This window comes from Westerdykella ornata (genome assembly GCF_010094085.1).
Source record: "Westerdykella ornata strain CBS 379.55 unplaced genomic scaffold EI97scaffold_33, whole genome shotgun sequence".
In the NCBI taxonomy this organism is placed as follows: Eukaryota; Fungi; Ascomycota; class Dothideomycetes; order Pleosporales; family Sporormiaceae; genus Westerdykella; species Westerdykella ornata.
The window spans coordinates 146,860-172,079 of NW_022986883.1; the positions used below are offsets into that span (position 1 = coordinate 146,860).

Sequence of the window (25,220 nt, forward strand, 5' to 3'; positions counted from 1 at the left end):
AGCTGCTGAACTGTGCTGGGTCTGGGCTCACTAACTTTATACTTAAAGAATAATACTGTATCCGGCCAGCAGAAGGCTCAGATTCAAAATTGACTCCAGAGGGTGAACAGCAGCCACTGACTTGACCGAACCAAGTATCATCAAGCATGCCGCTATCCAGCCCTGAGACTGTACTGGAAGTAAACTTATGCGTCGAGACTGCTTCCAATGATCTCTAAGTCCCTCTAAACCATCTAGTAGCTCAGACCCTCAAGCAAGTGCCACTCCAGAGACGGCAGAAGACCGTCAGTAAATAAATCGCGGCTTCGCAGGCGACACCTCCTTCGCCTTGACCTGCCACTCCACCGTCCGAACAATGCCGTCACTCTCCCCGCTCCTGACGATCCGCTGCTCATCGCTCTGCGCGTCCGCGTCTACACTATAGCGAGTCCCCTTCCAACCGACCGGATCCCTCAACTCCAATGCACCCTCACGATTCCTCTCGCCTCCATCGTCAAGATCGTGAACAGTGGCGTCCACGTCGTCCTCCAACTTGGACCTCCCGTGTCGATCTCGATTTCGATCTCGCTTCGAATACGGCAACGCGCTCGTCTTGCTCGACCCATTCCGCGTGTAGCCCTGCGAACTCCTGTAGACGTGCTGGCTCGAGCCAAAGAACGGGAAGAAACGCGACAAGATCCACTTCAGCGTCGGACCGCACGCCGCTATGGCCGCTAGGTTTCCCTCGATGTTGGACAGCGGCGTGCGCACATTGTACGGCGACTCCTGGTGCAGGGGATCATTGAGTCTGAAGATCCGGACAAAGTATGCGAGGCGGTAGGACGCTATGGCCGCGACGATGAGGCCCAGGGACATGAAGGCTATGATCATGACCTTTTGCTTGCGCGACATGTGCAGGCCGGACAGGATCCACGCTGGCATCAGGGTGACGAGGACGTCGGTGGTGATGGTGACGGCGATGGTCGAGTAGATGTATTTCTTCGTGTTGACGCAGTAGCCTGGAATTCTTTTGTCCCAGAATCTGGGAATGGGGATGCAGGACAGCATTGCGATGAGGGTGCCTGCGAAGAGGAATGCGACGTTGACCGCGAAGAGGAACCAGAGTGAAATGCGGATGGCGCGGCCGGGGTGTCCGAGCTTGATGAGGGTGAGGAGGAAGGACATTTTTATGAGGGCGAGAATGGGGTTGTACATGACGGCGTTGACGTAGCGCCACTGGTGTCTTTGGTTAGCGTTTTGATGCTGGCATTTGCTGGGTGGATGGACGATTGGTGGGCAACGCACTTTTGAAGTTTCCAAAGGGTTGATGGCGCCTTTGGGAATATCTTCAGGATGATATCCGGTATAGGACTTCTTGATGACTGCGACTTGGTTAGGGGGGTATGGCTTGGGAATGGTCAAGCAACACTGACAGATCCATGTCGCTATCGTCAACCCGAGAAGCAGTATTTGAGCAATCACGATAAGCGTATCTTCTATTCTGGCGTTAGCTGGGACCCCAAGCGCGTGCGGCGTGAAACTGGCGTACCTATCGCATACTTGCGTTCAACTATCCGTCTCCAGATTCGAAAACCGACGATCAAAGTCGACAAGATAAAAGGGAACAATGTCATAAACAGATTAACAGGCTGCAAACCCGACGACGCCATCATTCATCAGTGCCGTTACTCGTCAAACCTCACATAGAGGAGGTTGGAAAGGAAGTACTCCGTACAAAAGCACATCAGTCGGGCACGCAGCCCTCTTCTTCATCAACGATGCAAAATCTGCGCCAACATCCCATGTCCGTCACAGCTGTGATGTGATCCTCCACATGGACGCAAGTGAACAATGTGTTTAGGAAACGCATGGATGGCAAGCCGTCAGCGACAAGCAGAAGGTCGGGGAAGCAATCGACCTTCCCCGTCATTCCTTCACGGCCCATCCGACGGCCCTTAGTGGCTATTTCGGCTGGGGAACCACGCAATTGCAAAAGTATACGGAATGTGGGACCGTCAGTTTTCCCCAGAGGGATGCTATTAGCAAATCATGCAGGAGCATGATTGGACCGGAGCTTCCATGCGTTGCGACGGGTTGATGCGGATGTCGGTTCTTGGAGCAATTTCCCTAGCCAGTGTCATGTTACAGTGAACGGGGTTGGGCGAAACTTTATTCCTGACGCGAGGCTGGGCTTTGCTTGGGAGTTCTGAGCTCCTGTCTATTTCATTCATGCGAAGCGGTTCCTTGGGCGTTGGCTTATGTACCACAGTACCGAGAAAAATACGAGTAGCCGCAGTTAGATGGTGGGACTGGGTTTTTCTAGGTCCTTAGAGACACAAGCTTGAATCAATGAATGGACCATTCCCCTCGTCGCTACCGCATCCGGCAATCATCCTCGAGAACTCCATAACATTAGCAAGTACTCCGTGCTCAAGACCATCAACAATGAGGGCATAAAAAGCAACAACTTCTCGCGAGCTCCCCTGCCGCCCGCAAATCCTACGGACTTGGCGGCCCCCAGTCCCTCCAGTCTTATGGGCCGTACCGCCCGTCCCCTGCTAGTTTCTCACGACTCATTTCCAAGGTTACATCCAACATTAGAAATTGCTAGGAATCGCCTCAGGCGAGGACTTTGGGTGTTGGCTGGAGGCACGTTCATCAATCAGTATTTGGGAAATCGAACGTTGTGTGAGTCTTTCGTTTTGCCTCCAAACAACATTATTGGTGACTGAGTGCTCTGAAGGCATGTTGAGAAATTCCATATGGTACGGGTCAGCCCCCTTTTGGGACAGGAATAAGACACGCGAAACCATCTATATTCGTAACTATAGAACAAACTAAGTGTCTAAAGCGCAGAGTAAAAGGTTCCTTGGGAAGATCAGAGAAGACGACGGGACACAGTCTGCATTTCTATTGCGAAATGCTGATATCTGGGGAGACAGCGTCTCCAAATATATCATCAACAATCCGATCCGTCTCCATGGGAATGTTCTGTGTTCGCTCACCATTCCTGTTATGAAGTACCGTCAGCAGAGGTCTCCTCACTCGGTTCCGCGTCTTCAGACTCCAGAGTCTCGGTACGAACATTCCGACACTGTTCTTTTCACCAACAACTCCTGGAAGACCGATCCTTCCGCTTTTCACGCTGCCGCCTGCTGATGGTCTGATAGTTTCCCCTTGGCCCATGTTGCTTCTGCAAATGAAGCGCCATATTCGCACACACCCGCCCTTAACGCGGTCATATCCTGAGAGAGGCGAAGTGAATCAGGGTCCTTTATTACCGCGCGGCGATACGTCGACTTGGGACGGCCCAGTTCCATATCCAGTATAGTTCCCCTCAACAACCCTCTCCAACTGCCGTGTGTGTTTCGAGGGAGAAGCACTGCTCTCTAGACCGCATGTGCAGCCTTGCGCGAGTAATTGAACAGCCATTTCCACTGGCAATGCGCAGACTAGCGCAGGGAATAGCCTACAGATAAATATGGACGCCGTCCCAACAGCTCTGCTCCTCAAGGGCACGGCGGCTCCAACTGTGCGACAAGATGGTGCTCTCTAAGTCTTGCCTTCTCGCCACGGCCTTAACTTCGCTTGTCTCCATTGCATATGGGCAATCATCCAGCGTCTCATCGTTAGAACCAGCCGCGACGATTGTTCCTGAAGACTCGGCAGCTGGAGCTCCGTTGCTGGAGGGCGAACGAATTCAATTGACCGAAGCCGTGGTGGAGCGCCTGGAGAAGGATAAGACGACTGCGGAAATTGCAGATCTTTTTGCCTTCGGCACAGAAGGAACGGTACAGAAGCGGGGTTCCGCTCGGTGCAAGACGTATCCAGGAGACGCACGCTGGCCAGCAGACTGGATTTGGGATGTCTTCAATCTGCTTTTGGGAGGCAGTTTGATTCCCACAGTGCCCATTTCTGCACCTTGCTACGACTCGCAATGGGGACGCAAGGACCCTGCGAAGTGCAACGACATTGTGAGCAGGTTTACCAAGGCAGCGACACAGTAGGTTGCATAAACTCTTCTTCTACATCCAATATCCCTATACTAACGCAGACAGTGAGGATCATCCAACCTCGATAATGTGGCCCCTATTCCAAGGCCGAACCTGCATGGCTCGCAACGACACAACGCCAGCGGACAAGTGTTCCATTGGCGGGTACCCAGCATACGCTGTCAACGTCACCAACGTAGCTCAGATTCAGCTAGCGGTAAACTTTGCACGAGCAACCAACATTCGTCTCGTTGTGAAAAACACGGGCCACGACTACCTTGGAAAATCCACCGGTGCCGGTTCCCTCTCAATCTGGACGCATAACCTCAAAAAGATTGAATACCTTCCCAATTACAAATCCAAGAGCTACACCGGCAAAGCCTTCAAAGTCGGGGCTGGAGTGACCGTCCAGGAGATCTACGTTGCAGCTGAAGCCCAAAACACCACGGTTCAGGGCGGCATCTGCGAGAGCGTCGGGTTTGCGGGCGGATACCTTCAAGGCGGAGGACATAACCCCTTATCAGGTCTCTACGGCATGGCCGCCGACTCCGTCCTCGCCTTTCAGGTGGTTCTCGCCTCAGGCCAATTTGTCACGGCGTCGGAAACCTCGTACCCTGACCTCTTTTGGGCGCTCCGCGGCGGTGGGCCTGGGACTTACGGCATTGTGACTTCTGTCATTGTAAAGGCTCACCCGAACACTGATGCTACACTATCGACGTTTGTTCTAGGTAACAGCACCGATGGGAAGCAAATCGTCTCGCGCGAGAACTTCTTCAAGGGTGTGCGCAAGTACTGGGAGCTTTTCCCCACGTACACCGACGCAGGAACCTACTCCTTCTTCTTCATTTTCAACCGCGATGGCCAACTTACGCTCGACATGAAAGCTTTCTTCGCCCCGGGCTACACCAAGGAGGCCTTCCAGAACCTAACTTCCTCGTGGATGCAAACGATCCAAGAATTGGGCATCCCCTTCCAAGTCCCACAGAAGACCAATTATTACCCGTCCTTCTTCCCCGCCTACTGGGACGCCTGGGGCAAGAGCGCCTTCCCCCTCGGAACCGCCACTTCGCTACCCGGCAACCGTCTCATTCCCAAATCTCACTGGACCGATCCGAAGAAGCTGGAAACGACCTGGCAGACGCTCCGCACCCATGTTGAGAGTGGACGCCACTTTGGCGTCTATCACCAGAGCCCTGGGAACAAGCAGAATGTCGACAATAGCGTTTCGTCCGCCTGGCGTGCCGCGCAGGCCTTCTTCATCACTGCCTCGCCTACTTTCCTGCCCAATGCTACGGCGGCGGAGGTTCGGGCTGCGAATGATAATCTGCACAAGGTGATTCTTGACCCGTGGCGGAAGATTACGCCGGCGTCGGAGGGGGGTGGAAGTTACTTGAACGAGGCGGCTGTTGATGAGCCCAATTGGAAGGAGGATTTCTATGGGGAGCAGTATCCGCGGTTGGCGCAGATTAAGAAGAAGTATGATCCTACGGGGTTGTTTTATGTTACGACGGGAGTGGGGAGTGATGCTTGGGTGGTTGAGGATGGAGAGCAGGGTGTTACCACCCAGTTTGGGAAGCTGTGTAGGGTATAGAAGAAGGCGACTTGACTGAAGAGTGGGAATGTATAATGATGGGGACACTGAGAAATAGTATATGCAAGCATCCCAGCCCGTGAATAATATCAACCTCAAGAAGTGTGTGCAGTCGCCAATCCAGTAGCCCTCGCAGACGAGAAGAAAAGGAAGTCGAAGCACCGGTGCTCAAGATCTGCCTCCAAGCGATAGAAAACGAGGACCATACGCCCAATCATGCATCATACCACCCAATAGAAAAACAAAAGAAAAAAGAAAAGCGACAAAATATCCCCTCGGACACCAAAAAGAGAAAGAAAGGCTGTCACACTCCCATCACAACGCCCAGCACGCCCAACAGCACAACCACCACACCCCCTACCCCCAATCCCCTCTCATTCACCCTTCCAGCCCCACTCCCATACACCCCCTCCTTCTTCACCTCCCTCTCCACAACATTAAAACACCTCCACCTCTCCGTCGCCGTTCCCTCCCCACTCTCCCCCAAATTCTCCGGCGCGCCCAGACACGCCATAACGCCCCGGACATCCTCGGTCGTGCAGAACTGGTAGCACGCATCTGGTGCGCCCGGGGCGGCGTACGTCGTTACCGGGTTGATGTGGCCGTTGCAGCAGGTATCGAGGAGGGTGGTGTTGGAGTGGCCCAGGGGGAGGGCGCAGGAGGGGAGGGTGGTTGGGGGGGTTGGGATCGGGGTTGTGAAGGTGCAGGTTGAGGGGACGGGCATGATGGATGGATTTGCTGAGGTGTTTTGGAGATGGCCCGGTGGGGGTTTGGGACGTGGTAATGGTGTGTAGTTGGGGAGGGTTGAAAGTGTGATGGGGGAGGAGATTATCGCTAAATGGTTGGAGCCACGTCGAGTGTTGTCGGATTCTCGACAGTGCGGTGGGTTTGCGGGGTTCTTAGTAAAGCAAGCCGGACTCTATTGTTTAGAGGGCGGAAATAGTCTTCTTAAAAGACTTGACGGTCGCGATTTGTTAACCTGACACCGATTTGTGGCTGTTCGGTTGGTGGTCGCGTCCCTTGGGTATCAAACAGGAATAGTAGCGCTCAGAATGCAAAGAAAGGCGGGATAAGTGCGGAAGAAGTCAAGTCCAGTCTCCCCTGCTCATCAAAAATCAAAGCGTCTCAACAAAGCAGAAAAAGATGCAATAGACAAAAAACGAAACAAGTGCCGAAAATGCGGTGCGGCTCTTCAACGCTCGGCGTCCGACCTGCACCAGCGACGAGAAAAAAGGACGAAGGAAAAAAAAACCAAAATCGAACAGACAATCTTGGAATCAATCCACCAACAACCCACAAATGGCATTGCAGACACCATTTCATAAGAATAGCTGCTCACGATCTATCTTTGTCCCCAGGTCGCCCATCTAAGTAAGCAGCAAGGTTAGCGCCCGTTGTTCCTGCGAAACCGCGCTCCGCCACGAAAACGAGTGGATGGCAGTGGCCGGGGAGGCGGACGCTCAGACAGGTGAGGAACAAGGCATAAAGGTGTTGTCGCGCGTGTAGGCGAAACAAAATGTTTGAAACAGAGGTGTTTCTGATGGTGAGGAAGGGAAACATGTCGAGTTGGGATGGGTGAAGGATGGGTCACGTGATGACGTGGCAGTTGTGGAATAGCAGTGCGTGTGGAAGATCGTTAACATGTGATGTTTTGGGAGATTTATTTTCAATGTGTCTGTGTGATTTGGCACAATTATGAGAACTGGTGGCACCCTTGGCGGAGTTCATCCCAGGTCAACTCTTACGGTGAGAGGGTAGCATCAGTCGAATTTCTGGACTTCCGACGCAAAGTGCACACTTTCTAATGCAGTAGGAGTAAGGAATAAAACATACTAAGGCTTCCCACGGTCCCGGAACTTGGGCCTCGGATGCACAGACACCCGTACGGCAAAGAGTGCCTGCATGGCACGCGGTATGCTATATTAGTCGAGAGTGAGGCGGTGCGACGGCAATGCTCGAGTGCGACGTCTAGAAGGAATTTAAAAACAGATCATGAGACAAAATCCTGGAGCCAGTATGTTTTGACTCACATCTGCAGGTTCAGATTGGGTGTATGAAGGCACAGTTGGTATGGCATGTTGGCGGCAGTGTGGACTGCTAAGCCCCAATGAATATCCAAGAACGGGGTCAATGCAGCTGGAAGGTAATGCAAGCTTTGTATGCAGTCTCCTTTCATGGACTTTTGCAAAACATGGAGAGTGGAAAATATATTGAACGCTTCTGCAAGTGACATGCCACTGGCCATTTCGTGCCAGACGCACACCAAACCGGTGATGCAGCGTTGGTACCGCTCATTTTGCCGAAGAGTCTTCTTGTACGCCTTTTTTCTGAGAATATTGAGTAGGGAATGGGTATCATACATTTACAGCCACGTCCATTGCGCCTTACAAGCTGTCCAGCCACATACGCCTTCACATGCCATCGTTGAGCTCAGTCGAGATCCTTCAGTCATCTGGAACATCCTTCCACCATGGATGCTCCAGCGCCTCCTTGGATCCAATCCGGTTCAAGGGGTTCAAATCGGTTAGTTTCGCGAGCAGATCTCTGAAGTCCTCCTCGATCCCGGTCCAGAGAGTCAACGGCTTCCTCGGGTTGTCTTTGCCGAATCCTTCGACCGTCACTGTGAAGATTGGCGCCCAAGGATGGTCTCCTCCCAAATAAGCCATGAATCCTTCGATGCTGTCCAAATCCGGAGCAAAGTACGACATTTGCCGCTCGATCACCACCGCCAGCTTTTCAATCTCGACCTTTTGACCTTCGTGCGTTACGAAGAGCTCCTTGTCGTCGACTGCCATGAGGATGCGCCTTGTCATGGCATAGATGCACTGAGCCATATTAGCCCGTCCCCAAAAGCAAAGCGGCTAGGCCCTATCGTAGACTTACCACGAGCCCGAACGAAAACATGTCGCTCTCTTCGCAGAGCTTCCGTGCCGCATGCGCCTCTGGACTACGCCACATCCAATTTCCCGCTGTCCATCCTTCAATCGCTTTACCTTCAGGCACATATGCAGCGTCTTCAATGTCGGCTAACTGGACTTGGGTAACAGTGCATTTGCCTCCCTCTCCTCCTTCACCGTCATAGTCGATGACGATGTTGTTAGGCTTAACGTCTCCATGCACGAAGCGCTTCTCGTGCATGGCCGCCAGCCCACGCAGCGAATCGCGCAAGATCCGCTTGACCTGCGATTCAGGCACAGCCTTCCCAGCGAAGCTGAGGAGATGATCTTTGAAGTACCGAAACGCAAACATGGTATGATCGGGAATCGCATCCTCTGCAACGCGGACATATGTTGAGGCGCGAAAATCATTATACATGTGGTCGAGATGCTTGAAAGCCTGCGACCCTACGTCTTTCAAGACATACCGTTTGTTGTCGGCACTGGGGGCCATGATGTCAGCAGTGGAATTAGATTCCCGGGATGTAGTTCTTACGACGCAAGGTATACAGGTCCATATGGTCCGCGTGATTCTTGGAGGATCTTTTCGACAACATAGCGACGGCCTGACCGGCCTATGGCGCTCGTGATAGCGGCCATTTTGTGGGCAATGAAAGAGCTGATGGCTATGATGCTCAACAGCAGGTATCACCTGCGGGCGATGAATGTCAATACAGAAGTGATTTGGCGTAATGGATGATCGTTGTTGTGGATGCGAGTACTCGGTTACTCCTCGTGGCAGTATAGGCATTTTGTACCAGGAATGGAACTGCGAGTCAGGGTTAATCCATGGATGTTAGTCTAGTAGCTGAAAAGAAGGTAGACTAAGGTTACACATGAGTTGGCCCAAGCTTCCACTAACCGTATGAGGTTGCGTGGTCTTTCACCGCGTACAAATAATCCATTGATGATAAGTTTTCCTCGCAAGACTCCAAAGGGTGCGAATGTCCGCATATCATATCAAGTTTCTCTACATACTATCTCCTCCCTCCATTCCTCACCGAGTCTTCATTCTCTTTACTTTTGCTCCCTTTCCATTTGCTAGTGCGTGGCTGTAATTCGTGCATGTGTCTCCTACACGAGTCACTATTCGCCATATTACATGTCCCTTCTGCTTGAGCCCTCTCTCAGAGTCGACATGCGCTTCTATACCCATCCACCCCCTTCACCCTCCCATGTTTACTCAGACACGCACTCCTTAGACCCTTTTAAACGATAAATGTACAAGCGCAAGCGACACAGTTCATCACGCGCAGGCAACACAGTCTATCACAACCAACTAGTCCATCTCCGATGCCACAGGTCCCCCGGGAAGCAATGCATAACCACGCATCTCATTCATTAATCCCAGCATACCTCGCTATCTATTCCCTTCCTAACCATGACATGCGTGTACCTCATTGACACATCAATGCCACAATGCCACAATGCCACCTCACGGCCTGCAATCCTCTTCACGCCCCATCAAACGCGTATTGCCCATAGACGACGTCTTCTCATGAAAAGCAGGGTGAATAGCGACCGCAATCCACCTGCCCAGAACGCCCTTTGAACCCTCCACGCCATTGCCTCACCTTCCCGAATCCCTCCATTCCCCCTGACAAACAAGCACCACCGCGTTGAAATCCGCTTAAGAGGAAAGAAGAAGGGGCCGCAACACCCAGCATCGCGCCCCTCCTAAGATAAAGATACCAGTAAAACAAGTCCGAAGCCAAAGAACGGCCAGAAAAGAAGCAAAACCTAAAAGATCGTCCCAAAGTTCTCATCTACGACGGGAAGCGGCTTTCTTGGACTCGCCGGCTTCCCTGCCTCATCCGTCGTCTTCTTGTGCCGGAACGTGACTGCGATTCTCAGATTAGCAAACACGATCGGATGCTGTAAGAGGACCTGGATGCACTTACAACCGACAAACAAACTCTTTCCCATCTTCTCATCCCTCTCAGCCATAGCCTCAAGCGCCGCTTGTTTCTCATGCACCTCTTTGTACTTTGCCATATCGGCCTCGTTGCCAAAGTCGTCGAAATATCCGGCATCGGTCTCAGAGTCCAGCTCGGGAACGAAGGGTGCTTTCTGCTCTCTCAAACGGTCCCAATCAACCTCAGCGAAATACTGATGTGAGTGGATCTCCTGGATACCGCGGAAGCGGCTAGACTTCGATGCAACGAGTCGAGTAATGAGATCCCAGGTGCGCTTCGAAAGGAAATAGGAAGGGTCCTCGTATACAGGTTTGCGTAGCACCTTCTTCCACTGCTTCAGATTCTGCCAGGTCTCGTCCACGGTAGCGCCGGCGAAGGGTGGATAACCTGCCAGAGCTTCAAAGAGCATGCATCCCAGACTCCAGTAGTCGACGGTGAAATCGTACTCCTCGCCCTTGAGCACTTCGGGAGCCATGTAGTCCGGGCTGCCGACTATGGACTTTGCGTAGTTGACGTCTCGTTCTCGCAAGGAGCGGTAGTTCTCCCTGCGTTCGGCAGCGGTCCGCTCCTCGACGGGTCTTCCTAGTGCGACGACATCGCCGACGGATTGGAGCTTGATCCGCATCGACTCGATCTTGGCCGGAGCGAGCATACCCGCTGCCAGGCCAAAATCTGTCAGCTTCACATGTCCGGTGCTGTCGATGAGGAAGTTCTCCGGTTTGAGATCTCTGTGGATATAGCCAAGTTGGTGGAGAGCATCGACACATGAGAACATCTCCGCAATGTAGAAGCGCGCATGGCGGTTATGCAAGACACCCGTGTTGTTGAGCAAGGTGCGGAAATCGCCACCGGGCACGTATTCCTGTCGAAGTCAGCAAACTGTGAATCGGCATCGAGGCAGATAGCTTACCATTGCGAGGAAGATGCTCTTCTCGTCCTGGAAGGCATAGAGAAGGCGGACTAACCATTCGCTCTTCGCGGTCGTCAAGATGTCCCGCTCGGTCAGGACATGGCGCACCTCGTCCAATTTGAAGAGCAACTTCTTGCTCATGACCTTCAAGGCGCACACTTCTCGGGTATCCTTCTTCTGGGCTAAAAAGACCTGGCCATACCCTCCTTGGCCAACTTGTGTGAGTATCTGGAAATCGCCATGACGCAATCTAGTCCTCCGCTTCCTCAGGTTGGCTCGTTCGCGCCCTAGATATTGATTGAGCGCTTCATTATACTCTGCTTCGGGAGTCGCGGGTGGTGGCGGGTTTTGTGCTTTGAATTGGCTCAACCGGTTCTGACGCGTATGGACGTAGGTGAGCAAATCATAATAATAATCCAGAAAGTCTGCAAGGTCAGCTGATTGTTTTAAAGTGCGTTTCGGAATGCATACATAGCTGGGTAACATTAGCAAGGCGCTTGACTGATGGCTTCCGTGCTTTCTCTAGCTCTTCAGCAGAAAGGCGGTGAGGACCGTGGTAGTAACGCGATGACTGTGACTCGAGTTCCCGCGTGCGGTACGGCTCCTGGCGAGACTGGGCAGCGTGAGTGACAAATGATGTTTCTTTTCCTAAGCCTGGGCGCAGTCCCGGCGGCGTGTTCTCTTTGTTGGACTTCCGTGTGGGGCTACCGGCTACCTCATGCCCTGCGAGATCCCCATCACCACCAAAGATGTTCGTCTTGTTCGGTGAGGTTGGAGTGCCGGGCTTGGACTTGGTAGGTGAACCAATGGTGGGCAGCAGCCGCATAGCATTCTCGAAGACATGTGGCAAGTCAAATGCGCCAGGCGGCTGGTGGTGCTTGCTCGGACTACCTTGCGGGGTCTGCTGTGGGCTCACGAAAGCATCTTGCCGAGGTGTTGCGGGACGCGCCATGTCGGCGGTACGTGTGTGCAGCGGGGGAGGGGGGATGGGTAGCTGGAAGGCCCCAGGGCGGGCATCCATGATGGCTTTGAAAGAGGGAGCTCAGAGTGTGGTTGTTACGGTCCACGTCAGTCCTGCAGGTGATTGGTACAGGTCCGGCTATGTTTGATTCGGTCGTGATATGCGGATAGGGCGAACAGAACGGACGTCGATCTCAATCCGTCTGGTGTGTCAGGATCTTGCGAGTGTACTGAACGGAGGGCGTGGGAGACAGACTCGAGAAGAATTGCGAACGAGGGATGTTGTTGATGTCTTTCAGCTGTAAACATGGGGGGGCGTGCCAAGGCCTGCCCCTCGACGCCAGAGCGACCATCCGGGTTCCTTCCCAGGCACAGGGGCACGCCAAGGTTCCGGTCTATAATTAGCGCGAAACCATGACCTCATCTGACAGGGGTCCCACTCCGATCAGATCTGGCCGTCGCAACACATCTCACAATAGTATACTGGTAGAGGTTCGAGCACTTGGTAACTGCTGGACAATGCACCTGCTCAACACACCCAGAAGAAACCTTCACAAGAAGCGATGGTACTGTAGTATACTCGAGTTGGCCAAGATCTTGTCAGTTCCGGGTGCATGGGATGGTATTATTGTATTGACAATCACGCATGGGCCTATCAACGAGCCCTGTGAGCAACATAGGATAAATCCTCGTTATGGTTCCAAGCCGCCTCTCTAGACGCCTGAAACGAACACTGAGCCATCTCCCCCGGATAGACCATAATGTAATGATTGAGATGCATGGGCCCCCCTCCAGAGCTACCACCACAATCTTCGCAAACCGCCTTTCCAACGGTCAACGGCCAGGTGGCGACGGTTCGATATCAGGTTCTCTTGTGTTCCATGCGCCAGTTCCAAACTATGTCCAAGCAAGCTGACCAAGGAAAAGGCACTTAGGCCAGCCGGTATCATCGACGAAAACTCATCACCACCCCCTCCAGAGTCTCCGGGGCTTTACGCCTCTCCATCAGAGAGTCTGAGGGAGGCGAGGTTACCGTGGGATCAAGGTCTCTAATCCTCCAATTCCGTGTCATCGTTCTGCGAATACGCCCGTTCGTCGAGACTGTCCTCGTCCCCCTCTTCGTCCTCCTCGTCGTCCTCTTCGTCCTCGCCAGCCTCCGGTTCCCCCTCGCCTGATTCCCCCGCCAGAGCGGCGTGAACGTGTTCCCGGGGAAGTGTCACCGGAGTCGTTGGCAGTGCCAGGGGGAATGTGGTGGGGTCACTGGGGTTAACAACAAACTCGCCCATATAAGGTCCCCCGGGGCCCCCTTGGTTTCTGGTCAGAGGCTCGCGTTGTTGTTCAGCGGCGACGGTACGCATGTTCTCCCTCATTGTGGCCGCAAACATACGATGCCTCTGTCGAGAAGTTGGCGCGCGTGCGGGCTTCTCGCGCGGTGCGATAAGCGCCTTACGGCATGTTGGACACGCGATGACATTCTTTTGGTCGAGGCATGTCCTGATCCATGTCATGATGCACCATTCTCCAAATACATGCTTCGCAGGGCATGGTACTAGGATTGCATTTTCGCGATCCTCGGACGCGTCGCACTTTTCGCCGGCGTATTCTTTGGTGCAAATGCCGCATGTATTGTCTTCGGTGGGAAGGTGAGGGTGTAGCAAGCAATTGGCTCTTAGTGTTGCAACCAGTGCTTGCAGCTGCTCATTGGTCGGTGTGTTACGGTGTGGTATGCGGCGCCTGCGCTGCTGGTGTTGCTGCTGTAATTGCCGTAATTGTTGTATCCGCACCTCGTGGGCTTGCATGTGCTGAGCGATTTGCGCAGCTGCGACTTGGTCGGCATGCAGAATACGCTCTGCTTCGAGCCTTCGTCTACGCTCCTCGATGGCGGCAACTTCGACCAGATATTCATGAGAGGGCTGTCCTGAACCATTTTCCTGAAATCGTTCATAGCTTCGGCGGTTTGATGTGGTCGGAGTCGAAGGAGTTGGCATATTCAAAGCGAAGGCGGCGGTCTCAGCCGAGTGGAATCGGTTCGCAGAGGACGGCCACTGGACGCCACTCGGCGGTGGGACCGGGTGAGAGTATTCTTGCCGTCGGGAAGGCCGAGCTGCCACTCTCACATTTCGGGAATTGGTTGCTGCGCTTCTGTTGCACCCCTCCATGGATGTGCCAGCGTGAGGTCGTATGTCCGACCGGATCTCAGCTTCGGTCGCATTCTGTAGGCGAGGATCTCGTGCTACCTCCAAATGTGAACTCCGAGTCTGCGCACCAATATGTGCTAGTGGAAATGCCGGCTGAGGTGGCGGAGACGATAGACTGTATGCATAGGCTAGAGGTGGAAGGGAAGGGCCCGTTCCAGTGACCTGGTGAGCTACAGTGGGAGCGAGCTGTCCATTCTCACTCGTTCGGTAAGCGGAAGACCACGCTGGGGCCAGGTTTTGCGGCGGCATATGATGTGGATGATGCTGGGGATGAGGCGGCTGATATGGAGAGGGCACAACAGTGGCTCCTGCTGGCGGCGCAGGCGATGGGCCAAAAGGCGGCGGATGGTCGATACTGCGGTAGTGGTATGAGAGTTGCGGATGCTCTGGTGGATACTGTAGATGTGCCGGAGGGCCAAAGAACGGACGGAAAGCTCCAGGCGGGAGGAGGATGGGAGGCGCAGTGGAGCCAGTATACGACTGTGCCGTTCCGGAAGTAGTGGGACTTTGTGAGGGTTGGAGATAGTAGAGAGGGGTTGGGTTCCGATGGTCCAAGTGAGGAGGGATTGTGAAGAAGGTCTGTGGTAGAGCAGGTTGCCCCGCCGTCGTCAACCAAAGAGCATTCGCAGGCGGCGCGACCCCGGCGGCACGTGAAGGGGTGCCATGCGTTTGCTCCGACTGCGGCTCCCTCTCTGTTCCCGGGCTAGAAGGTTGGGTCCGGCGGTGTCGAACCTGATCGGCCATGTATAGCGTTTGACATGCAGTGGAGGTGGAGGGGGGTTGCCCAGAGCTGAAATGAAGGAGTAAAAGGAAGGAATGGGTATGCAGAAAGTAGCTTGATACAGGTGGAATAAAGTCGGAGAGATGGTTGAAGCAAATAAATACAAAATCGTGAAAGAGAGGGAGAGTAGAGAGAGGGAGAGAGTTCACCGGCGAGAGGGAGGGCGCAACCGGAGGCGGAGGGGGCGGCTGCTCTTGGGTGCGTTGCGGCTTCAGTTGGCGTGTTCACTTGGTTCGCTTCAGCTGTGACATTGTAGGTTGAATGTGGGAGGGTTTCAGGGTGGATGGCGGGGAAGGAGGGACTTTGTTCACTCCAGTTGAGTAAGCGGCGGGCGGCACAGGGAACCGTCCAGTGACCGCAGCGACCGCAGTGACCGGCGGAGGGGATTGCTGGTGAGGGCGGGGGAGGAGTGGTGGAGCAGAAGAAGGCACGACACGGGACCTGGCCTGCGAATGTGAGGTGAAGAAGAGCGTGAAAGAGGGAGCGGGGGGAGTGAATAATGGGAGTGAATCAGGGTGACACGGCAATGCAATGGCACACCTGGGCACCTAGTATTGGCACCATGGCACACGGCGCATGGCCACTACTCGATGGCCGAAGCAAGGCCAACACGGCCAAAAGCACAGCTGATTGTCGCAGTCGGTCGCCTATCTGTCTGGCAAGGGAGCCGCCGTGAAGCCTAGAACGCGCTGGGAGCGGAAGAAACATGGTCGAGCCATACCATATGGTTGAAGCACCCTGCGACTCCTGCCGGCTTCGACGGATTCTGCAGTTATTGCGGCGGCTATGGGCGCGGACGCGAGGGGCAGGAGGAGATTGGGGAATGGAGGCGGTGGGATGCACCGACTACAGGAAGACATGGGCGTATATATGTATGTGTGTATCAGACGCATTCGAAGCGCAGGTGGATAGTCTGGGAAAGATATTTCGTAGACTGGAACGGATACCCGTGATTCCACCCTTAAGTCGCCATTCGTTACGCGCGGGCTGACTAATCCTAGGTGGCTATACCTGCCTAGGTAAGTACGGTATACTGCAGAGCCCCTGTCTGCCCAGGTGCACAGTCAACGCTCTAGTGTGCATGTGTATGCCTCTCCAAGGAATTCGATACCGAGTTCGACCAGTTACAGACGGTGTATTCGAACAGATGTACTTTAAGCTAACCCAGCTGAGCTTACACTAGGCGGAGCTGAACACCAAATCTGATGCCTGCTACCTACGTTGTTTACTTCGTATACACTGCACCTTTTTATCTCCCAAGACCTACGAGCCGCACATCTCCCCATCCACTTCTGTCTGTGTCAAGAATCAAGACAGTTGCAGAAACTCGGCAATTTACCTTTCTACCTTGGTAAAATGCAGCCCAACCTTCACATCTTCGCATCGACGGATGCCCCGTACGCCAAGGCTGTCCGGTTTTTCCCGACCCGTCTGCGCTCTGTCCAGCTAGAGCGATTATATCGTCACCTCGGAGCCGAATTCATTTTATATACATCTTCAACTTGCGCGCCTTCAATTCTCCCCCAACGAGCCGTCCACCATGTTTCGATCAGCTCGAACGACCCTCCGCGCTGCCGAGGCCGCGGCCATGCGCCCTCTGGCACATGCAAAACCCTACCCCTCCTGCGTCACCGCGGCCCGCAGCTGCAGAGCTCTGTCGACGACTCCCCGTTCCTCGCCCTGCTTCACCCCATTGACCGCCCGTAACACCTTTTCCCGCCCATCTGTCGCTTTCGCACACACAACCAGGATGGCTTCGACACGCACAGAGACCGATGCCTTCGGCGAGATCCAGGTCCCCGCCGACAAGTACTGGGGTGCCCAGACGCAGCGCTCCCTCTCCAACTTCAACATCAACCAGCCGCAGGACCGCATGCCCGCACCCATCGTGAGGGCCTTCGGCATTCTCAAGGGCGCTGCGGCCAAGGTCAATGTCAAATACGGCCTGGGTACGCTTCCAAGTTCGCTTCCTTGACCCTCGTCTAACAAGCGCTCAACAGACCCCAAGCTCGGAGAGGCCATCCAGCAAGCCGCAGCAGAGGTAGCTTCGCTCAAGCTCATTGATCACTTCCCCCTGGTCGTTTGGCAGACTGGATCCGGCACCCAGTCCAACATGAACGCAAACGAGGTCATCTCAAACCGCGCCATCGAAATCCTCGGAGGGCAGATGGGCTCCAAGAAGCCTGTCCACCCCAACGACCATGTCAACATGTCCGCTTCGTCCAATGATACCTTCCCTACCGTCATGCACATTGCTGCCGTGCTTGATTTTGAAGAATCCCTGCTGCCCGCTTTGAGGAGCCTGCGCGACGCCCTGAAGAAGAAGAGCGAACAATTCGAACGCATCATCAAGATTGGCAGGACGCATTTGCAGGACGCCACCCCCTTGACTCTCGGTCAGGAATTCTCTGGCTACGTTCAACAATTGGATTTCGGCATTGAGCGCGTCCAGTCCGCTCTCCCACGCCTGAGGATGCTTGCGCAAGGTGGAACCGCTGTCGGTACCGGAATCAACACGTTCAAGGGATTCGCAGAGGATATTGCTGCCGAGGTCAGCAAGGCGACCGGTCACGAGTTCGTTACCGCCCCGAACAAGTTCGAGGCTCTGGCGGCACATGACGCCATCATCGAGGCTTCCGGCCAGCTCAATACCCTTGCTGCTTCCCTCTTCAAGATCGCTCAAGACATCCGCTTCCTTGGTTCTGGTCCTCGGTGTGGCCTCGGCGAGTTGAAGTTGCCTGAGAATGAGCCGGGCTCCTCCATCATGCCAGGAAAGGTCAATCCGACCCAGTGCGAGTCCTTGACCATGGTTTGCACTCAGGTGTTCGGCAACCATGCTGCCACGACTTTCGCTGGCTCGCAAGGCAATTTCGAATTGAACGTCTTCAAGCCGGTCATGATCCGCAATCTGCTCCATAGTTCCCGCCTCCTTGCCGACGCCATGAGGAGCTTTGAGAAGAACCTTGTTGAGGGTCTGGAAGCCGACGAAGCACGTATCTCGTCGCTTCTCAATGAGAGGTCAGTCATAGCTCCCTAAGAACCTGCTTCATCACCTGCTAATCTCCCTGGCAGCTTGATGCTCGTAACATGCCTCAACCCCGTTATTGGTTATGACAACGCCTCTAAGGCCGCCAAGGTAAGCGCCCTCCTTAGTCCTCCCTATTACTACAGGGACTAATCATCTCTCCCTCAGAACGCGCACAAGAAGGGCATCACGCTCCGTGAGAGCGCTGTCGATCAGCTCAAGATCATCTCAGCCGAAGACTTTGACAAGCACGTCCGCCCCGAGTTGATGATCCACCCCAAGGAGAAGAAATAGATCAGATGGATCTCATGTATAAATCAAGCGTACCATTAATTTGTAAAGCGTAAGATCAGATCTGTACATTATGTCGTTTGTACAAAGGACAGCAAACACAGGAAATACGTCGCAAATGAATTTTGCAGTCATGACACACCGAGAGGCTATTGCAGTCGTAAAAGATGGAGTTAAAAGTTCATTTACCGTTTAGTTACGCCAGCCCTGGAGCGCACAGAACGATCACGTGATATCGTGCTAGCGTGCTTGGTTTGGCTCTAGCCGATTTTGACCTAGCAGGCGCCAACGCGCTGATAGGAAGCCGTACACCGGTAGACTCTCCCTTGTATGCCTCCACAACCACACCACGTTTGAGATGCCTGGGCTAAAGCGTGACTCTGCCGATATCAGCGAGAATGATGAGCCATCCTATACCTCCAGCCGCGCGTCGTCCGGTAGTAAACGCACCCGCTATGACCGCGACGCGTCGACACTAGTATGGCTTGCCCTACACCAGTTGTTGTGCAATACTAACTTGTCCAGTCCGAACCTCGACCAGTAGCAAACGGGAATCGTAACCCTGCCACTGCACAAGATGGTGAAGAGTATACCCAAGAGCCTCATCAGCCCGGCACCATCGTGAGGGTTACTCTGATCAACTTCGTCACGTACACGGCCGCCGAGTTTCACCCGGGACCGAGCTTGAATATGGTTATAGGGCCTAATGGCACCGGAAAGAGCACCCTCGTGTGTGCTATATGTCTTGGCCTTGGGTGGGACCCTAGAGTATGTTCTACATACCCCTATGGGTCGGCGTCATGTCACTGACAACCACAGAATCTCGGTCGAGCAAAAGAGATTGGCGAGTTCGTGAAGCATGGCAGCACCGAGGCTACCATCGAGATTGAACTTGCAGGCGCGGAACACCATGATACCAATCCTGTGATTCGTCGCATCATTCGCAAGGAGGGAAACAAATCCGTCTGGTTCATCCACGGCCGTCAATCCACGCAGAAAGAAGTCGTCCGCCTGGCGAAATCATTCGCTATTCAGATTGATAATCTGTGTCAGTTCTTACCGCAAGACCGTGTGGTTGAATTTGCGGGCCTGTCACCCGTCGCCTTATTGAAAGAGACCTTGCGTGCTGCAGCACCGGAAGAGATGGTACAATGGCACGATGAGCTTATCAATCTACGCTCGGAAGAGAAGAAGCTTGAATCGGAACAAAAGGGTGAAGAAGCCGCTTTGAAACAGTTGCAAAACCGGCAGAACGCTTCTCGGGAAGATGTCGAGAGATACCATGAGCGTCAGGCGCTTGTAACGAAGCAAAGAGCCCTCCACAGGTGTCGCCCCCTTATCGAGAGGAATCTGCTCGGAAATCAAATTCAAGACATAAAAGCGCAGTTGCAAGAGACCCAGCAGCAGCAGAGACAAGTAGAAGCAGCCGCTGGCCCGGCTCGTGCAGCTGAACACGAGATGGAGTCCTACCGCGATGAGGTTTCAAAATGCAAGAATGAACGGAGAACGCATACGGACGAAATGCAAAAGCGTGCTGATGGGATTGCCGCCAGGATCAAAGCAGAACAGGATCGCATGGCCGAATGCACGAACAAGGTGGAAGGTGAAAAGCAGGGCGAGAAGCAACGCCGCCAAGAGCTCAAACGGTTGGAAGCTACGATACAAAAGATTGAGCGAGACATGCAGGAAGCCCCGGTCGAGGTCGATGAGGTTGGTTACAGGGAGCGTCGGACTGAATTGCAGAACAGGAAGATGGATGTGGCCGGTAAGAAACGAGAGGTCGCCAGCAGGAGGCAAGACATTGTCGCCCAAGTCACGATGTTGAGAAATCGAATGCAGGAAAAGGTTAATGAGCAAGCCTTGCTCAATACCCAGAGCGGGCAGCAGGCGAACCTGCTCCAAAGGGTATCAAAAGATACTGCAACGGGTTGGGACTGGATTCAGAAGCACAAGCACGAACTCCAACTGAAGGGTGAAATCCATGGTCCTCCAATCTTGACATGCTCTGTCACGGACCAGCGGTATGCCGATATTGTGGAGGGCCAGTTTGGTGGAATTGGCGATGCCACTGCCATCACATTCACGAATGGAGAAGATCAAAGGCTGATTTCGAACAAACTCTTGGGTCGCGATGGTTTGGGCCTGCATCAAATCACGCTTCGCATGGTCGGCCAACCTCTGGCTCACTATCGAAGCCCGGTCACTCGCGAGGAGCTTAGGGATCTGGGGTTCGAAGGCTTCGTACTGGATTACATCCAAGGCCCCGAGCCTGTCCTGGCCATGCTTTGTGAGAGCGCCCAGTTACATCGCGCTGCCTACTCCCCGAACCCGCTGTCCATTGAGCAACATGAAGCAGTCGAGCGTAGTCCTATTGCGACCTGGACAGCCGGTCGGGAAAGGTACAGGGTTACAAGACGTAGAGAATATGGAATCTCGTCGACGCGCGTGACGGCGCTCCCAAGAGCGAAGTACTTCACCGACCAGCCTTCAGACCCCAATCAAACACGCCAGTTGGAAGAGGAGATTAGCAATCTGAAAGGGGATATAGAGTCCTTGAAGGAAGAAAACAATAACGCCAATGTGGAGGCGGACAAATATTCTAACGAAGAGGCAGATATCAAAAAAGAGATTGTACGAACACTTCAATACTACCATGTTGGATTAGATGCTGATGTCTTTCTAGGAAGCTCTGGACGAGAACCATCGAAGACAGCAAAAGGCACGCGCCCAGTGGGCTGCCTTACCTGAGAAGAAAGGTATGTTTGACTCCGACTCCTCGGGTAAGTTACCACTAACCCGAACCAGCGGAGAAGGAGAGCGAACTGGATGCCCTGAAAAGCTTGATGAGGGAGACCAGCAACCGCATACTGGCCATCAAGACCAGATCAGAGAAGGCGGCGCTCAAAGCTGCATCTCTTACAATCGAATATCAGGCAAGTTGCTATAACCCCAGACTACTTGCTACATGCCGGCTGACCAGCGCCAGAAAGCCGTTGCAGCACTCCGTCAAGCTCACGAAAGCCTTGTGGAAGCAGAGATACGGCTCATCGAAGCCAACTCGGAGCTGGACTCGGTCAAAAGGGAGAATCGAGAGATCAACGAAACCCTGGCTGCACTGGAGTCAAAATACAACGAGCTGGACAGACAGAAAAGGGATTTGTCTGCTCGGTACAAAGACATTACCCGCAACGCTAAAAGACTTTTCCCCACCCTTTCGGAAGAGGAGCGGGAATACCTGCGCGACTACTCGCAGTTAGCCTCCATGGAAGAGCTAAACACGGAGATCGAAGCCGTCAACACGCGGCTAGGACTCATGGCCGAAGGCAATTCGCATGTCGTCGAAGCCTTTGAGAACCGCGAGCGCGAGATTGCCCACAAGGGCGAGGTCCTCCAGAAGCTCGCCGAGCGCCTGGAGAAGACGAGAGCCAATATCCGGACCATCCGTGAGCAATGGGAGCCACGGCTCGATGAACTCGTCGCCACCATCAGCGACGGCTTCTCGCACAATTTCGCGCAGATCGGGTGCGCGGGCCAGGTGGGCGTGCACAAGGACGAGGACTTCGAGCACTGGAGCATCCAGATCCAGGTCCGCTTCCGGTAGGCCCTCCATGCCCCATTTCTCCTTTTCCCTAACCCAATGACACCTAGAACAAAGAACTAACTGTAGTCAGGGAAAACGAAGCCCTCTCCATCCTCGACTCGCACCGCCAATCGGGCGGCGAACGCGCCGTCTCGACCATCTTCTACCTCATGGCGCTGCAGGACCTGGCGCGGTCGCCCTTCCGCGTCGTCGACGAGATCAACCAGGGCATGGACCCGCGGAACGAGCGCATGGTGCACGAGCGCATGGTGGACATTGCGTGCCGCGAGCGGACGAGCCAGTACTTTCTCATCACGCCCAAGTTGCTGAGCGACCTCAAGTTCCACCCCAAGATGAAGATGCATTGTATCGCGAGTGGGGAGCATATGCCGGCGAGGATGCGGGGGAGGGATTGTGGTGAGTGGGGTGAGATGGCGGTTAGGAAGAAGATGGGTGTGGCGTGAGAGGTCCTGCCCAGGTATGAGAAGATGTATGATTCGTGATGGAGCAATGTGGTTGATTTCTTTGGCTGGGTCGACCTTTTGCTTTCCTTGCTCATGAGCTTGAAGGATCTAGGGATGGGAGATGTGTATGACGTGGAGATATGAAGTAAAGGTTATGAAGGGAATAGATATCCCGGGAATTTCTCATTCTGAAACCTGTTCATCTCAAGACACACACGACTTGTCCAAAATGCGTCCCCCAAGTCCCCTCATACAAACTGGAAATCGAACGAGCGCGGTGCGACAACCCCACAACGCCATCGCTATGCATAAGACTAGAAACAACAGAGAAAAGATGGTATATCAATAAGAAGCGAAGCGTCGAAGAAGACGAAAGTATCAACAAATCAAGGCCACCTCCAGCTACAGACAAAAGTGAAGGCGCCCTACACCTCCTTCCAGCTCCCCTCCACCGCCTTCCTACTCACCCCCGTATACTGCTCCCCCTGCGGCGCCGGCGCAGGAGTATAGGCATGGTACGCCTGCTGCCCCGGGTACTGGCGCTCCTCTGTGCCATAGGACTGTTGGCCTGGGTAGGTCGCCATGGCCGCTGACGCAGGGGGTTGTTGTTCGAACCGTGTGGATCCCGAGGGGGGGTTGTTGTTGTTGTAGTCGATTCCGTAGTCTTGATTTGGGTAGGGTGCGTCGGTGCGGGCGTTGGAATTGTCGTAGGCGTAGGCGGTGGACGACGCTTCGGGGGTATGTCGAGGAGGGGGTGCGGGTCCGTCGTACGGGTCATACGGGGGAGCGTTGGGTGAACGACGTCCGTAGGTGGGGGAGGTGGTGGTGGGATAGCCGGGTGAGGCGCCGTAGACTGGAGACGTGGAGTGCGCGTGCACTGGGGAGAGGGAGTGCGCATGTACGGGAGACTGTGCGTGCACGGGCGATATCCCACGATACCCGTCGTCGCTGTGAGCATACTGTGCTCCTTGAGGAGGACGAGGACCGGGGCTTCTCCGCGCGGCTCCTCCTCCACCGCCGACATACGAGTCGTTGTGGTGGTAGCCGGGAGGGAAACCGTACGAGTCCTGCGTAGGCGATCTCTGCACCGGTGAACGCGCGGGAGATCTCCTTGCTGCCGCGGCCATGGCGACGCCGCCGTTGTAGTCCAATCTGTCCATTTCCACGTCTCCTTGCTTCTCCGGCAGGGCCGTCTCCTGGACTTCGACTTGGACCTTCGTGCTCGTGGCTTCGCTCCAGGTCGGCATGTTTGGAAGCGCGTCTTCGTTGACGGGTTTGCTCGGCGTCTCGAAGCTCGCGTACTGCGGTCGCTCGGGCTCGGAGGCGAATGCAGGAGCGGCGTGCGAGCGGTACTGCTGGTTGACGGGTCGCGTGTCGTAGGTTCGCCCGCCAGCAGGCGTCGAGGAAGCATATCCACCGCCATACACGGGAGGCGGAGGCGGTTCGCTCGCCACGCGCCTATGTCCCTTCGAATTCCCCCCGCAACAACAGGTGCAGCACTTGAAACAGCAGCAGGCGATTTCGGCACCGCAGCAGATGCATCGCACGAGGCAGAAGAGGACAGAGAGGAGGATCAGGACACCGATGATTATGGCGACGATGACTGGCCACCTGTTTCGGTATCATAAGTACTTGCTGGGTCGAGGGCGGTTATGGAGGAAAAGCGACTGACTTGCAATAGGTTTTGGCCATGCACTTGTCCCACGAGGACAGAGTGTCTTTGGCATCGGTAAGTGGGTTGCGAGGCGCAAGATATTCAAGGTACGGCATGTTTGCGTGTATAACGAGTGGGCAAGGCCCACAGAAACGAGTGTGGAGAAAGTAAAACGAATGGAGTCGTCGACAGATACGTTAAGGAGGTTATGTGACGGGGCGCATCACATTCCCCCCAAGTGGCAGTAGGTCGAGGATATGATTAAGGAGGCAGAGAGCGTGGAAAAAGGCGCACAGCGACAGGAGTCAGTCGAGATGAGGAGCGCCCGCGTAAATGAAGATGTGTCGCGGGAAGTCGGCCAAAACACTGCCCTGGTGCGGGAATGGTGTTCGGGCTGAGGATGGCCTGGCGCGAACCCTGTGAACCCTGCGAACTCGGTGAATTGGGCCAAGGGGTGTGGAGAGGATGTCAGAGCGTTGCGCGGCTGTGGCTGAGCTTTGATCCAAAGACGCCACTGGTCGCCGATCAGCAAATGCTTCTGCGTGCGGTTGGCTCCGCTATTTTTGCTTGCAGAGTTCTTTAGAAGAGCGGAGGGTGGCCGGCATGGTTGGAAACGTCATCGGTTGTTTTGGATTTGAATCTAGAGCAAAATGCTCGGGGATGAATGTGTTCCTACTACCGACTTCCTTCATGGGAGGACAGATCGGGAGAGCGGTTGGGCATGATAGACTGTGGTGGGCCGGAGAAAACACCATAACCATCTTGACATTGGAGAGAAGTGAACCTCTTTTGTTTGCAAATGGTAGAGTTGAAATTGGATCCAGCTCCTCTAGTATAGTGCGCAGTGCCCTAGATATTGAAGAGGCGGTTTGTTGATCTACCCAATGACATGCCAAGACTCTATCCATTTTTGGTTAGCGTGGTTTTCTGTTAGCCATCCCCT

General features: G+C 54.2%; 9 protein-coding genes across 9 annotated transcripts; 3 read left to right on the forward strand and 6 right to left on the reverse strand.

Moving 5' to 3' along the window:
* Positions 1 to 642: 642 nt before the first annotated feature.
* EI97DRAFT_343566 (uncharacterized protein) lies at positions 643 to 1,350 on the reverse strand (the record flags this gene model as incomplete). Its single annotated transcript, XM_033794754.1, has 2 exons — positions 643 to 1,215; positions 1,285 to 1,350. Coding segments are annotated over 2 exons (639 nt in total), but the record flags the coding sequence as incomplete, so codon positions are not given.
* Positions 1,351 to 3,343: 1,993 nt separating this feature from the next.
* On the forward strand, positions 3,344 to 5,714 carry EI97DRAFT_197625 (FAD/FMN-containing isoamyl alcohol oxidase-like protein MreA). Its single transcript, XM_033793656.1, has 2 exons — positions 3,344 to 3,982; positions 4,038 to 5,714. The coding sequence occupies exons 1-2, from the start codon at positions 3,522 to 3,524 to the stop codon at positions 5,560 to 5,562; spliced, it is 1,986 nt and encodes a 661-aa protein (XP_033650379.1). The 5' UTR covers positions 3,344 to 3,521; the 3' UTR covers positions 5,563 to 5,714.
* On the reverse strand, positions 5,715 to 6,487 carry EI97DRAFT_197610 (uncharacterized protein). Its single transcript, XM_033793655.1, has one exon. The coding sequence runs from the start codon at positions 6,284 to 6,286 to the stop codon at positions 5,867 to 5,869; it is 420 nt and encodes a 139-aa protein (XP_033650380.1). The 5' UTR covers positions 6,287 to 6,487; the 3' UTR covers positions 5,715 to 5,866.
* Positions 6,488 to 7,755: 1,268 nt separating this feature from the next.
* Positions 7,756 to 9,285, reverse strand: EI97DRAFT_503946 (kinase-like protein). Its single transcript, XM_033802801.1, has 3 exons — positions 8,995 to 9,285; positions 8,446 to 8,941; positions 7,756 to 8,387 (listed from the first exon to the last, which is right to left on the reverse strand). The coding sequence occupies exons 1-3, from the start codon at positions 9,096 to 9,098 to the stop codon at positions 8,007 to 8,009; spliced, it is 981 nt and encodes a 326-aa protein (XP_033650381.1). The 5' UTR covers positions 9,099 to 9,285; the 3' UTR covers positions 7,756 to 8,006.
* A 518-nt stretch (positions 9,286 to 9,803) lies between these two features.
* On the reverse strand, positions 9,804 to 12,562 carry EI97DRAFT_436614 (serine/threonine protein kinase-like protein). Its single transcript, XM_033799152.1, has 4 exons — positions 11,796 to 12,562; positions 11,325 to 11,749; positions 10,400 to 11,276; positions 9,804 to 10,339 (listed from the first exon to the last, which is right to left on the reverse strand). Exons 1-4 carry the CDS (start codon positions 12,343 to 12,345, stop codon positions 10,239 to 10,241), a joined length of 1,953 nt encoding a protein of 650 aa, XP_033650382.1. The 5' UTR covers positions 12,346 to 12,562; the 3' UTR covers positions 9,804 to 10,238.
* A 771-nt stretch (positions 12,563 to 13,333) lies between these two features.
* EI97DRAFT_445456 (uncharacterized protein) lies at positions 13,334 to 15,226 on the reverse strand (the record flags this gene model as incomplete). The annotated part of the gene is made up of 1 exon (XM_033799971.1): positions 13,334 to 15,226. One exon carries the CDS (start codon positions 15,224 to 15,226, stop codon positions 13,334 to 13,336), a length of 1,893 nt encoding a protein of 630 aa, XP_033650383.1.
* A 1,283-nt stretch (positions 15,227 to 16,509) lies between these two features.
* EI97DRAFT_436616 (putative fumarate hydratase) lies at positions 16,510 to 18,907 on the forward strand. The gene is made up of 4 exons (XM_033799153.1): positions 16,510 to 17,212; positions 17,264 to 18,281; positions 18,336 to 18,399; positions 18,457 to 18,907. Exons 1-4 carry the CDS (start codon positions 16,804 to 16,806, stop codon positions 18,580 to 18,582), a joined length of 1,617 nt encoding a protein of 538 aa, XP_033650384.1. The 5' UTR covers positions 16,510 to 16,803; the 3' UTR covers positions 18,583 to 18,907.
* EI97DRAFT_436617 (P-loop containing nucleoside triphosphate hydrolase protein) lies at positions 18,899 to 22,854 on the forward strand. Its single transcript, XM_033799154.1, has 7 exons — positions 18,899 to 19,057; positions 19,105 to 19,347; positions 19,399 to 21,210; positions 21,263 to 21,335; positions 21,385 to 21,512; positions 21,566 to 22,176; positions 22,251 to 22,854. The coding sequence occupies exons 1-7, from the start codon at positions 18,938 to 18,940 to the stop codon at positions 22,621 to 22,623; spliced, it is 3,360 nt and encodes a 1,119-aa protein (XP_033650385.1). The 5' UTR covers positions 18,899 to 18,937; the 3' UTR covers positions 22,624 to 22,854.
* A 29-nt stretch (positions 22,855 to 22,883) lies between these two features.
* On the reverse strand, positions 22,884 to 24,636 carry EI97DRAFT_197765 (uncharacterized protein). The gene is made up of 2 exons (XM_033793657.1): positions 24,296 to 24,636; positions 22,884 to 24,234 (listed from the first exon to the last, which is right to left on the reverse strand). Exons 1-2 carry the CDS (start codon positions 24,391 to 24,393, stop codon positions 23,049 to 23,051), a joined length of 1,284 nt encoding a protein of 427 aa, XP_033650386.1. The 5' UTR covers positions 24,394 to 24,636; the 3' UTR covers positions 22,884 to 23,048.
* Positions 24,637 to 25,220: the final 584 nt, after the last annotated feature.

Coding starts and splice junctions, on each gene's coding strand:
- EI97DRAFT_197625 (XM_033793656.1), top strand. CDS start 3,522: ATGGTGCTCTCTAAGTCTTGCCTTCTCGCCACGGCCTTAACTTCGCTT. Junction 3,983..4,037: donor TTTACCAAGGCAGCGACACA/GTAGGTTGCATA, acceptor TAACGCAGACAG/TGAGGATCATCCAACCTCGA.
- EI97DRAFT_436617 (XM_033799154.1), top strand. CDS start 18,938: ATGCCTGGGCTAAAGCGTGACTCTGCCGATATCAGCGAGAATGATGAG. Junction 21,336..21,384: donor TGCCTTACCTGAGAAGAAAG/GTATGTTTGACT, acceptor AACCCGAACCAG/CGGAGAAGGAGAGCGAACTG. Junction 22,177..22,250: donor CAGATCCAGGTCCGCTTCCG/GTAGGCCCTCCA, acceptor AACTGTAGTCAG/GGAAAACGAAGCCCTCTCCA.
- EI97DRAFT_197610 (XM_033793655.1), bottom strand. CDS start 6,286: ATGCCCGTCCCCTCAACCTGCACCTTCACAACCCCGATCCCAACCCCC.
- EI97DRAFT_436614 (XM_033799152.1), bottom strand. CDS start 12,345: ATGGATGCCCGCCCTGGGGCCTTCCAGCTACCCATCCCCCCTCCCCCG. Junction 11,750..11,795: donor TGCTAATGTTACCCAGCTAT/GTATGCATTCCG, acceptor CTGACCTTGCAG/ACTTTCTGGATTATTATTAT. Junction 11,277..11,324: donor AGAGCATCTTCCTCGCAATG/GTAAGCTATCTG, acceptor TGACTTCGACAG/GAATACGTGCCCGGTGGCGA.
- EI97DRAFT_197765 (XM_033793657.1), bottom strand. CDS start 24,393: ATGCCGTACCTTGAATATCTTGCGCCTCGCAACCCACTTACCGATGCC. Junction 24,235..24,295: donor ATGGCCAAAACCTATTGCAA/GTCAGTCGCTTT, acceptor ATACCGAAACAG/GTGGCCAGTCATCGTCGCCA.
- EI97DRAFT_436616 (XM_033799153.1), top strand. CDS start 16,804: ATGTTTCGATCAGCTCGAACGACCCTCCGCGCTGCCGAGGCCGCGGCC. Junction 18,282..18,335: donor TCGTCGCTTCTCAATGAGAG/GTCAGTCATAGC, acceptor TCTCCCTGGCAG/CTTGATGCTCGTAACATGCC. Junction 18,400..18,456: donor ACGCCTCTAAGGCCGCCAAG/GTAAGCGCCCTC, acceptor TCTCTCCCTCAG/AACGCGCACAAGAAGGGCAT.
- EI97DRAFT_503946 (XM_033802801.1), bottom strand. CDS start 9,098: ATGGCCGCTATCACGAGCGCCATAGGCCGGTCAGGCCGTCGCTATGTT. Junction 8,942..8,994: donor GGACCTGTATACCTTGCGTC/GTAAGAACTACA, acceptor CATGGCCCCCAG/TGCCGACAACAAACGGTATG. Junction 8,388..8,445: donor TGTTTTCGTTCGGGCTCGTG/GTAAGTCTACGA, acceptor AATATGGCTCAG/TGCATCTATGCCATGACAAG.